This window comes from Mytilus californianus, unplaced genomic scaffold, assembly GCF_021869535.1.
Source record: "Mytilus californianus isolate M0D057914Y unplaced genomic scaffold, xbMytCali1.0.p SCAF_9, whole genome shotgun sequence".
NCBI lineage: Eukaryota > Metazoa > Mollusca > Bivalvia > Mytilida > Mytilidae > Mytilus > Mytilus californianus.
The window spans coordinates 75,167,983-75,181,450 of record NW_026262745.1 but is presented as its reverse complement, the minus strand read 5'-3'; the positions used below and the strand labels follow the sequence as shown (position 1 = coordinate 75,181,450).

The 13,468-nt window shown below is 32.7% G+C and overlaps 1 protein-coding gene across 1 annotated transcript; it reads left to right on the top strand.

Annotated features, from left to right (window-relative positions):
- LOC127714792 (uncharacterized) lies at window positions 1-12,978 on the top strand. Its single transcript, XM_052220827.1, has 2 exons — window positions 1-39; window positions 10,383-12,978. Exons 1-2 carry the CDS (start codon window positions 33-35, stop codon window positions 12,299-12,301), a joined length of 1,926 nt encoding a protein of 641 aa, XP_052076787.1. The 5' UTR covers window positions 1-32; the 3' UTR covers window positions 12,302-12,978.
- Window positions 12,979-13,468: the final 490 nt, after the last annotated feature.

Sequence of the window (13,468 nt, the reverse complement as noted above, 5' to 3'; positions counted from 1 at the left end):
TGAAGGAACACATATCAAAGTTTACAACAAAAATGTCAGGTAATAAATATGCATTTATTAATTTCATTTACCTGTGTTTAAAGTAATTGCAAATGGCTGATATTTTTGTACAAGCATATTGTTTTTCTTAAATTGTTTAACATTTCACATGTTACTTTACTTATTTTTCCTATTGTTTATTTATTTTGTATTTACATTGTATCATAGATCAAATTTAATTGTTCAGTGTGTGTTCACTGGTGTTAATATGTCTTTTGATTGAGTTAAGCCATGTCTATTGATATTTTAGGGCGTGTCTTTCTATGTTGTGATGTTACACTACTGTTTCAGATAAGGGTGAAGGTTTGGCACCATTAAAACGTTTAAACCCACTGCCATTGTTTGCACCTGTCCTAAGTCAGGAATCTGATGTTCAGTAGTTGTCGTTTGTTGATGTGGTTCATAAGTGTTTCTCGTTTCTCGTTTTTAAACAAAGTAGACCGTTGGTTTTTCCATTTGAATGGTTTTACACTAGTATTTTTATCGCCCTTTATAGCTTGCTGTTTCGGTGTGAGCCAAGGCTCCGTGTTGAAGATCGTACTTTGACCTATTATGGTTTACTTTTATAAATTTTGACTTGGATGAAGAGTTGTCTCATTGGCACTCATACCACATCTTCTTTTATCTACTTATTATTCAATAGTTATTCAATTTACACATGTGTTCGTTTCTTTTTAATCCATATCAGTTCTTTTACAATAATCTTTATAGTTTGAACTAAAATAAATTTTATTAAACCAGTCCTGAATAAAAGACATGGGCAACTATGTATATCACCAGATCGATGGAATACATCTATTCTCTACTCGTTGAAATATAGTAAATCCGTTTCGAAAAGATACTTTGACATTTGAAAAGCATGAGTGTAAGTAAATTGAATATTCATCAGTATCAGAAACGACCATTTAATTTTGAAGCTCGGAAGAGTATTTTTTGTTTTCATTCTGACTATGTGTTTGTTTGTACAAGGCAAGGATTAAGCTACACAAGGCCAACAACTAAGCCACACAAAAACAGTAAATCTAAATTTTAACATACAGTACCTGTCAGTGGACATACGTATAAACATTGTATTAAATTGTGTGCCACATGTCTGAAAAATGTAAACTAAATCAACAGTTAACACGACAATCTTTGTCATTTTTTAAATGATAACAAATATGATGAAGGGGAATCTCTGCAATTCAGACTGTCATACAAGTGAGAGGTTTAGCTAGCTATAAAACCAAGTTAAATCCACCATTTTCTGCATAAGAAAATGCCTGTACCAAGTCAGGAATATAACAGTTGTTATCCATTCGTTCGATGTGTTTGAGCTTTTGATTTTGCCATTTGATTGGGGACTTTCCTTTTTGAATTTTCCTCGGAGTTCAGTATTTTTGTGATTTTACTTTTTTCAGACGATGCTATTGGTTTGAAAAAAGCACATGTCATCTTTTGAAAATGTTACTTCGTTTGCTTTAAAAAGTGAATATGGGATAAACATAAATATAGATTATTCTAGTTCTCCTAGAAACGAGACTGTTTGACATTCTTTCCCATTTCTAGTATTCAACTATATCTCTCGCTATTAAATTTCAAATATTGATACTCATTTCGAGACTGATTAAATGCAGAAAAAAGCATTATACTTAGCCTTAAGATTAACGAAAGGCGAATTAACATGTGTGTTGCTTTTTGACAGAAACTCATCCACTAAAATTAAATATAACAAAACAAAAGAAATATAAAGACAGCATACAAATTTGTACAGTAAAAACTTTTATTAAACAACATTGTAGTTGATAATGATGATTTTCTCAGACTTAGTCGTATCACTTAATCCTGTGAATGAGAATTAATCAGTAAGAAACCTCAAAATTAACACAAACAATTAAGATCTGTACACCACGAACTCTACCAAAAATGTGGTAGTGAACTTATGTTCCACAAAAACTCAACAGGTCTCTTGATATATGCATCTTCGTTGATATTGTAAAAAATCTCTGCTGATAGACTTTACAATTCATACTGAACTGATCTTTTACAACGATTTGTAAAAAAATTCACTTGACCTTGATGATAATTTTTCGACATGAAATCTTAAATGTTTTTACTTTGATTCTGGTGTTCCATTAGAATCAATTGTATGCGAAGGGTTATTTTTGTTTATCTAATTTAAACTGCGAAGTAAGCAAATTAAACTCTGATTTAACTTTTCATAATTTACATGAAATGCGAACTGTATCTCAAATTGAAGCTCTATTTTTAAGTTCAACTTTATGTTTTGTTCCCATATGGATATTGTCGCTTTTTTCTTAATCGCGAAAAATTTTCATTTTGACAGGACAATCCGAAGTTTAATGCTTATAGAACACTCTTAAGGTAAATGTGTTGTGCTGTTACAACACTGTCCCAAATTATTATGGAAAGCCAACGGGGTCAAAATTCTTACTTCGTAACTTGTCAATTTGTAACTTGTAACTGTGTGATTTGTCAATTTGTATATTGATGTTTTGTAAATTGTCGATTCGTAAATTGTCGATTTGTAAATTGTCAATTTGTATATTGATGTTTTGTAACTTGTCGATTCGTAAAATTTTGATTCGTAAATTGTCAATTTGTATATTGATGTTTTGTAACTTGTCGATTCGTTAAATGTAGATTTGTAAATTGTCATTGTTGTATTATGCTAACGATCATTATGACGACAGATGGCGCTCAATTTCTTCTTCGGTGAATCAGCCGTTGTAAGTAGGAGCACCTCCATATGGAGTAAATATATATACCTAAGTAATTTGTATCAATCATATATGTACAGCAAATGCATCTTAAAGAACACAAATAGAATAATAACATTTTTATTTGTATATGACATGTATACAGAACATTTTGTTTTCTGAAGACGACAGGTGGCCGTAACGTTCGAGAACGGAAACTATATAAAAATACAACCCAAATAGTTCATTCCTTCCACGTTAATCGACCTCTCCTACTTGCGAGGTTAATGGTGTAATCGTATATTAGCGGAACATAGCGACTGAATTATTCGGGTAAATCCTGCTAAGAAATCCTCGCTTAAAATTCCGGTCTACCTCCTACGGCACTCATTAGAAGATACAGAATTGATTTCATTCAAAAAATTAATTGATGAACTTCATGTACGTGTCGCTTAGAACACGGCCATATACCAAATGATTATTATTAATCATCCATGTAATTTGCTCTATGGGGTGTTTGCAGAATTTGAACGGAGGCAATTTCTTGGCATGGGAGAAAGGAAGAAAGACCATTCACAATTTGTCTTACATTTGTTTTTCTCTTTTTTTAATTAAATAAAAAAAATAACAAACCTTTCAAATGTAGAGTTCATAAGATAAAAATATTCCCTGTGGAACACCTCCCTCCCCCCTTTTTTGTACTCTCTATTTTCAACCCTTGAATTAAGCTTTCCAATCTAATTAAAATAAAAAACTTTGCTTTCTAACCAATCTATTCATGTACCGGACCGGCAACTTTCTTTATTTAATACGAAAATCTGCAGTGCTGTTATACACATGCATGTTGTTTGCTTGGAGTCCCCGCCCGAAAAGAAAGAAATAGCCTTACTCTAAGATACTATATTCCTGCATCACGTGATTTTTACCATGTGGAGATTACATTTGAATAAATACCGAATATGGAAAGTGAAACTACAATTCAAAACATAAAGTCCGAAGGCACAAATAAGAAAAAGAATGTTTTTTTCTTGCAAAGGGTGCCGGGGTAATTCTCTCTGTGTTCAAAATATACCATGATGAAATATTTGCCACTGCCCCTTTTCTGTTCTATGGATTCTAACCCTGAGTTTTCTATCTGTAACGAGAGAAAGGAAGAAAGACCATTCACAATTTGTCTTACATTTGTTTTTCTCTTTTTTAATTAAATAAAATAAATAATAAACCTTTCAAATGTAGAGTTCGTAAGATAAAAATATTCCCTGTGGAACACCTCCCCTCCCCCCTTTTTGTACTCTTTATTTTCAACCCTCGAATTAAGCTTTCAAATCTAATTAAAATTAAAACTTTGCTTTCTAATCAATCTATTCATGTACCGGACCGGCAACTTTCTTTATTTAATACGAAAATATGCAGTGCCGTTATACACATGCATGTTGTTTGCTTGGAGTCCCCGCCCGAAAAGAAAGAAATAGCCTAACTCTAAGATATTATATTCCTGCATCACGTGATTTTTACCATGTGGAGATTACATTTGAATAAATACCGAATATGGAAAGTGAAACTATACTTCAAAACATAAAGTCCGAAGGCACAAATAAGAAAAAGAATGTTTTTTTTGCAAAGGGTGCCGGGGTAATTCTCTCTGTGTTCAAAATATACCATGATGAAATATTTGCCACTGCCCCTTTCCTGTTCTATGAATTCTAATCCTGAGTTTTCTATCTGTAACATGCCAAGAAATCCTCGCTTAAAATTCCGGTCTTCCTCCTACGGCACTCATTATAAGATAAAGAATTGATTTCATTCAACAAATTAATTTATGACCTTCATGTACGTGTCGCTTAGAACACGGCCATATACCAAATGGTCAATATTAATCATCCATGTAATTTGCTCTATGGGGTGTTTGCAGAATTTCAACGGAGGCAATTTCTTGTCATGAGATATAAGGAGATGCGGTAATAAACAGAATGATTGTCAATGAGACAACTATCCACCAAAGTTCAAATATAAAAGTCGATGTAAGCAATTATAGGCAACGTACGGCCTTCAACAATGAAAAAAACCCCAATCCATATAGTCGGCTATAAAAAGCTACATCAGTACGTAAAAGTCCAGGTAAAAACGGTTTCTATTAATCCAAAAATGCTATTATCGGACCATTTTATTCTGACTGAGTCCTCAGGGGGAAGGGCTGACATACATGTATATATATAATATATTAATATTCATTTGTACATGCCTACTAAATTTTTTCTGATCATGAAGCTAAGGATTACCACAACCTGATTTTTCGTTCTATAAAAATTTACAAAACAAAAAGAAATTTTTTTTCCCGATTCCCTCATTACCAACTGCTGTCGATCGGATCGTTAATTAACAGTTGATTCACGATGTTAATCAATAGCGCTTGTATTATATAAGCTAAATATTTTGAAATTTGCATTTCATATGAAATTAAAAATAATTTTATGAATCATTCTAATATCCAATTGACGAAACCATGTTGTTGTATTCCGCCTGTCGCTCTTCTGTCGAACAGTGAGCCAGGATCCCAGGCTACCCCGTCTCACAGTTTGCCACCTTTTTACTCTTCAAAATATTCCCTGCCAGCCCTCCCTCGCAACCCCCAGCCAAAACCCCGAATCATGTTCAAAGATGTTCATGGGAAATGAAATTAGGGTAAGCAGATTGGAGATAATTGCTTCGGTCTGGCAAATGGCGAGATCTTCTATCTGACAAGTCAAAGCGGCAGGGTGTCATTTTGGTAAAAAGAGGAGACAACTCCTAGTATATGTCGATCCAGTACCATGTTCATTCTAGATCTGTATCTGTATCTGTAGGAATACGTTCGGGGTACCAATTCTGACTTTAATACAATGGTAGAGAGAGCACAGATGATTTATTGACGATGCACGCGAGCAGTATCTAAAGCTGTCAACGCTCGGTGTGCGCACTACAGTGTCTTCAAGGAGGTTCCACTCGATTACTGTTTTTACCAAAAATGAGTTGGAATGTGGGATTTTGATCGCTGAAATCTCAAAACACTTTGTGTAGTTCTTGATCTCTTTTTCCACAATATTTATTGACTGATAATTGTCAAATCCCTTGGCAGCAATTGTTCTTTTTGGACGAGCTTTTTTTTAAAATTTGTCAAGTTCTATAGCATGAACCAGCCCCTCAACCACTTCGTACAGAAATACTAGCTTCTGGCTTAAGCGTTTTGTCTGTTTGTCTTTGGTGAGCTTTTTGATGTTCGTAGGGGTCCCATATACTATTGCTTCATACTCCATTATTGACCAGTGAGATATTGCGGTTTTCTTGCATTCTGGTCGACAATATCTCAAATACCTTACCAGGAATCCTAGTCACGGTTGAGTTTGCATTCTTGGCTACGATTGAAATATGAGTAGTCCATTTAAGTTCTCGATAAGATTTCTGGTTCCTTTAGATTTTATTACAAAATATTGCATATACCAATACAGTTTCAATATATAGTACTAGTATACATTAACTAAGTGACTCATTTAAAATAATACTTCATTCAATTTGTTTTGCAAAGTACATGATATAAAATATTTTTATCTTCATTACACGAGAGCCAAATAAATAAAGATTTTTCATCCATTTCAGTGCTTCTTGTATTAAAAAATCATTAGATATAAATTACATTCTTTTCCAATATCTTAAGATTATAATATTAAGGAATAATAGGTGTTAACCCATTTCTCCCATCATACATTTAGTCCAAAATTTGCGGCCCAGAACAATATAAGTTTGAATTTTCCAGGTCAGTCTTATATTTCATGTATTTAGTCTAATTTTGACCCGGTCAAATATTCAGATGAAATTTCCTGCCAAGTGAAAGTATTAATTATATTTGCGAAGTTGATAAGGGAGCCAAAAATATAGTATATATGCCAATACACACAATTAACAGCGCCTTGATAAGGGAGCTCATTCCAGCGACACATCAGTATATACCTAAATACAGGAAGTGACACACCCCTCCCAGGTGTAGTGACCAGTACGGTAGACATACATGTTTATTCGAGGTCAACTCTATATAAAGCTGAGTCCCTGGTATATGCCATATAAACCGAACAATGTATTTATGTATTTATTTTCTTTTATTTGCATATGCTGTACATAATTGATTTATAAAATTACTAAGGTATATACTCCACATGGAAGTGCTCCTACTTACAGGAGGCTTATACACCAAAGAGGAAACCGAGCGCCATCTGTCGTAATAATGATCGTTCGCATAATACAACAATGACAATTTACAAATCGACATTTAACGAATCGACAAATTACAAAACATCAATATACAAAATGACAATTTACAAATCGACATTCAACGAATCGACAAGTTACAAAACATCATTATACAAATTGACAATTTACAAATCTACATTTAACGAATCGACAAGTTACAAAACATCAATATACAAATTGACAATTTACGAATCGACATTTAACGAATCGACAAAACATCAATATACAAATTGCAATATACCAATAAAGAATTTTGAAATCACACAGTTACAAGTTACAAATTGACAAATATACGTATTACGAATTTTCAAATTACAAAGGTACAAGTTACAAATTGACAATTTACGAAGTAAGAAGTTTGAAATTACAAAGATACAAGTTACAAATTGACAAGTTACGAAGTAAAAATTTTGACCCCGTTGGCTTTCCATAGATTATGGGGAGGGTTAAGCACTCGCAAACATGTGTAACCCCGCCACATTCTGTATGTGCCTGTCCCAAGTCAGGAGTCTGCAGTTCAGTGGTTGTCGTTGGTTCATGTCTTTTATATTTGTTTTTTCGTAAATTGTTTTGTTACAAATTAGGCCGTTTGTTTTCGCCATTGAATTGTATCACATTTTCCATGTCGGGGCCTTTTTTAGCCGACTATATGGTATGAATTTAACTCTTTGTTGAAGGCCATACGGTTGCCGATAATTGATTACATCCACTTTATTTGATCTTTGGTGGATATTTGTCTTATTGGCAATCATACCTCATCTCCATATTTTTTATAAGGGAAATGTCTGACGTGAAAGTAAAGAATTTCAAAATTAACAACAAGAATGGCAAGTAATATTTACATGATTAATTCAAATGCAAATTTCAAATCTTTGTTTTGTGTCACATAGATTGCGCATAAAACTTTCCCGAAGGGTAATTGGTTTCAGGGTGCTTATTTTCTTTAATTCTAAATATTACATAGAGACTTTACCTGGCAATATCTTGAGGGAAAACAGTAGTGTTATATTTGTCGACTTTATGTTGTACTTTCATGTACCCAAGGCAGGTGAGGGAAGACAACTTACGAGCGCTGTGATTGGATAAAAGGGTATAATATTTTTTTTTCTGTATTCTTGAATAACTTTAGTATGCATATTTACAATATGAATTTTAAAACCACATTTAAATAATTGCTTGGGAATTATTTGAAAAGGCTTCCAAAATAAACTTGATGTAAAATGACGGTGGGCATGAATATCATGCACAAGCTCCGTTCGAAAATGGCCATAATACCATTTAACTTATATAACAGAGTAGAACAGAAAAAAAATATACTAATACCAGAAATAACTGTTTTGTTCGGCATTTTATCATAACAAGTTGTAAATTTAAGAAATGTTTGTGTTGTTGCCTATAGAAAAAATAAATACCACCATTTTCCCTGGATATAGATACCCAGTCAAATCGTAACATGAAGTTGTAATATTGTTTGAAAAAAAACGGCACTATTTAACAAAATAAACAATGTCTAAATATTCAGGCTTTAATTAAATCTCTATTTGGGTAAGTTGATGCAATCTTGCGATCTGTCTTGTTTTTAAACCGTTAGTTGTTTGAAGTATATACTGTTTAACATTATATATTATATATGTGTGAAAACGTTAATCATGAGCTACGTACATCAAGTATGTCGTGCATTTTTCTGCGTTAGTTTAAAAAAAAATCAGATACATATTCTTGTTACCTGACCGTTTTTTTAAAGACAAAGGTCGGTCGAAAAAAAACAAGGACAAGGACAAACATTTGTAAATAGCAGATTCTGGGTACTCACCCCATAGTCAAGAGTGAACATATAATCCTGATATTTTTGATTGGTACACCGTACTATGTACACCTTCACAATGAAAACTGATAGAAGGAAGATTAATCACTCAAACGAAATATACAAAACAATATACGTAAATATAACGAGATTCTGGTATAGTACTTATAATATTGTTTATAGTTACAACTTTGGTAACATTTTACAGTTTAGATGATGTCACTTACATATGTTAAATGTGTTATTCTCAACGGATTTTGTCAAATGTCTTATCGTTTGTAGTTTCTCTTCTATTCTTGTGTTACGTAAAGATGATTAATCACCCAGTTCGTTCAACTAAATTAATACGATGTATCTAGTTTACAGTTCGATTTTGAAGAAATACCCACATAGCTTGATAATACAATTAATTATCTAATTACTACCACAATTTTAAATTAAAAAGTATTGTAATTTTTATTGTTACTAATACATGTAATATCAGTATTACAAACATAATCTTGAACTCTATGCTATTTTTTGGAAATTTATTGAAATTTAAATGTGACGTCACATTGTGCGTCGATTTCTTTGGCTGACATATAATACGTTGTTCGGCTGTGCCTTTTTATGTGATGATTTAGGTTGTTTTACGTATTCCTTTTTATTCTGTAGTTAGTCACCACATCGGTGTTAACAGGTATATCTATTATATAGTCATTTTTATAAATTTACTGTTTGGAAAAGTATGAATTATTCTAAATACTTAGGATTTTCTTATCCCAGGCATATAACCATAGTCGTATTTGGCACAACTTTTTGGAACTTTTGGTCTTCAATGCTCTTCAACTTTGAACTAGTTTTGGTTGTCGATTTTTTTTATCTGAGCGTCACTGATGGGTTTTATGTAGACGAAACGCGCGTCTGGCGTATTAAATTATTAGCCTGGTACCTTTTGATAGCTATTATGTGTGTGTGTCTCTGTCCTGTATGTTCTCCCATTTATTTGTATTGTAGTCCTGTCATGTAATCTTGTCATTTGAATGCTATATTTAATATTGCCATAAAAGCGGGAGGTTTGACTAGCCATAAAACCATGTTCAACCCACCATTTTTTTCTTAAAATGTCCTGTACCAAGTCAGGAAAATGGCCATTGTTATATTATAGTTTGTTTCTGTGTTTTGCATTTTAGTGTTGAGTTTCTGTTGTTCTCCTCTTATATTTGATGTGTTTCCCTCAGTTTAGTTTGTAACCTGGATTTATTTTTTTCTCAATCGATTTATGAATTTCGAATAGCGGTATGCTACTGTTGCCTTTATTTACAATCACTATTAACACTTAACATATAAGGGGGGGGGGGGCTTTGAATTGTAATGATCAAATATTCCACTCCCTCCTGCGACATAATTGCACTGTACATCATGACATTGAAATAAAATATACAGAAATACCTTTGTTCATGTTTACTTGATTAGACCTTGAAAAACTACACTTTAACCTCGAACCATCGATAAGTCATCTCAATCTCTTTGTATCTGCTTTTAATTTGTCTGATATAGATAAACATTTTTTTTTTCAGAACAAGTCACACATAATGCATCAGTAGCTCTATATAAGTATATGTGTCAGAATATTGTTGGAACAGATGATCAAGTAAGAACTCTTAGAATGATGAACAATATAAGAGACTCTTTACAAAGCGACAACGTTTGTGAAGTAATCACCAGTGGAAGTTTTGGGGAGGGACTAGAGATGCGCGGTAGCGATTTAGATATAATGATTGCTGTGAAATGGGCTACAGTCTGTGAAGGCACAACCATTCATTTTAATCCTGAGGTAACAACATATTTAACAATGGAAACAGAAGATACACATCCAGGTTTCACTAAGTTACGTCTAGTGCACACTTATGATCGGCGTGTCTTTAAGAGCTGTGATGAGATAGGAAGTGATTACTACTTTTCAAACAGTTCCTTTCGGGAACGAATTACAAACACTATATTACCGACTGTTCACGGTCCATGTTTGTCCGACAAATATGGATTATTTGACTTAGCTTTCTGCTTACGTAGTAAATCATGGATAACTTCAGCTAAACAATGGTTAACTCGATCAAATAACTCTTGGCCTGAATACAATGTGAAACAGTCTATTGCTAGGCATGGTGTACTTTTTGTTCCAGTAGGTGTAAAAGGATCCATACAAGAAAAATTAGAATGGAGAATATCGTTTTCTGTTGGAGAAAAAATGTTAATGTATTCATTAACCCACAGTCAGTTGCTTTGTTATGCTTTACTGAAAATTTTACTGAAAGACGTTATATCTCTTGCCTTAGATGTTAAGGATTTGCTGTGTTCATATTTCATGAAAACCGTTATGTTTTGGATATCGGAAGAATCGTCTACATCAATATGGAAACCTGAAAACTTAATATCGTGTTTCATGAGATGTTTTAGGAGGTTAATATATTATATTGAATACTCAATGTGTCCACATTATTTTATTCCTGAAAATAATTTATTTGAGAATAAAATAAAGGGGCAATCACAGCAAATACTTTTAAATACGTTGCATGTTCTAACAAGTTATGGTTGGCAATGCATCTTATTTTCAGGCCAAATTTCGAATTTCGATTCAATAACAAATAACATTAGGGAGGAGCCACGTTGTTTACACGTCCGCAATGTTGAAGCATTATTATTTTCAAATATTCATGTTTTAGACAAAATGTTGTATAATAAATTCATTTTAGAAAATGGGATATACAGAGTGTTGTCTATCAACAGTTCAAAAATCAAATCCCTATTCGCGTACTATATCTCAAGATATTGTTACAGAAGTCACCGATTACTACAATCGGATGACAAATTCGATAACAAATATACTTACAAACAATATAATACCTCTATAAGTAAGTTTTTGCTGGGTACGCGCCATGACGCTGTTTCTGGATGGTTGTTGTTAGCTTCATTTTTCTACAGGACAAACGAATACAAAAAAGCTGTTGATATTCTCCAGTATTGTCTTTTAAAATGCACACCGGAAAAACTTTGCGAACGCATGAATTTGTCACATATTCATAAAGAATTGTTTAATTTGCATTTTTTTAGGAAGATGACTATTGTTCAGTTGTTGAAGTTTCTTCATTTAGATCATGTGATATTTTCTTCAAACTCTGTGTTAGTACCAGATGAAATACGAATTGAAGGAGAACACAATGAACGCTTTATCTCCCCAGTAGTTTTTACCCATTTCCTACGTTTCCTATGCCATTATCATCTTAACAATACCAAACAATGTCGGGATTTTCTCCAAGATCTCCAATTAACTATAGAGGAAAACTATTTCATAGCAAATTCCTTACTAAAAGCTATATCTTACAGTATACTAGGCAAAACTTTTCAGTTAATAGGAGACATAGAGTCAGCGAGACGGGCATTTATGCAATCTTTTGAACTTTATACATATATTATGCAAATAATGCGTCCAGGAGATTAGAATTGATTAATTTAACGTTATTATGATAATGTAAAATCAGTTTCATTTCATTATCATTAGTGATTATACGATTTTACCACATATTATGTTTGATTTGATTAATCTTTGTTATCTGCATGATTTACATTGTTGTTAAACTTTTTGTTTGTCTCTTACACCCTTATGATAAAGGAAAGAAACAAAAGTAAGTTGAGTTACAATTGTCTACATGTTACGTCAGTGGATACAAAAACTATCCCAACTTACTTCAGGTGGATGTACATAACAATTCGTAAGTCTAAGAAGTAACAGACAACCACATGAGTAAATGGATATCCATGTGCAAGAAACACACTGCAGCATATGAAGAACACTTTTAAAATCGAGACGATTTTTCAAAATCAGAACTGGGGGTTCAAGAAATCGAGTTTTATTATTAAGAATACTATTGGACATTTAATATTACAACAACTTGTTAAAGGTATCTATAAGATATTAGACGACATAACAATATAATTTTATATGTGGTGCTTAATGGCGGTCGCATTGGCTCTCTCTTTTCACATAGACAGAAGCAAACACACAAACTTGGAAGTCAGCTTTTTTTAATTAAAATGGGAATAAATAATAAGTATATTTTGGTGTACAGTATAACATAAGGGGTCGTCATAATAAGGACTTTTATAGTTAGATTAAAAGGTCGATGTGTTTGTTATAGTTTTGGTATGATGCTTAACGTCAGAGATTTAAAAGGGACTTTCAACGATAGTTCAGGTTACATTAATCTTAGATAAATACATTAATTTGTATATTTACAAAAAAAAAAACAGAACTATGACTTGTAATTTTTGTTGACAATAACTATGTTTTTCATATAGGTCTTCATTTGTGCTGTTATATGACCTGTTATTCATAACTTCAAAGGCAGAATAATGTGGCAAGAGGGATGCTCAGCTAGTCTTCATACGTATCTCCTTATTTACAGCTCAATATCTCTTCTGAAATTAGGATGTTGGAATGAAAGTTTCTTTTCATTACCACCTTATAAATCTTAATGTATATTTCTGTAGTATATAAAGATGATATTCAAATGAATGAAATTGTTGGTTGTATACAATATTTTGCTCTATCTATGTCTAAATTTTAGACAAATATATGTTATCAATCAACTAAATATTGTTAACCATT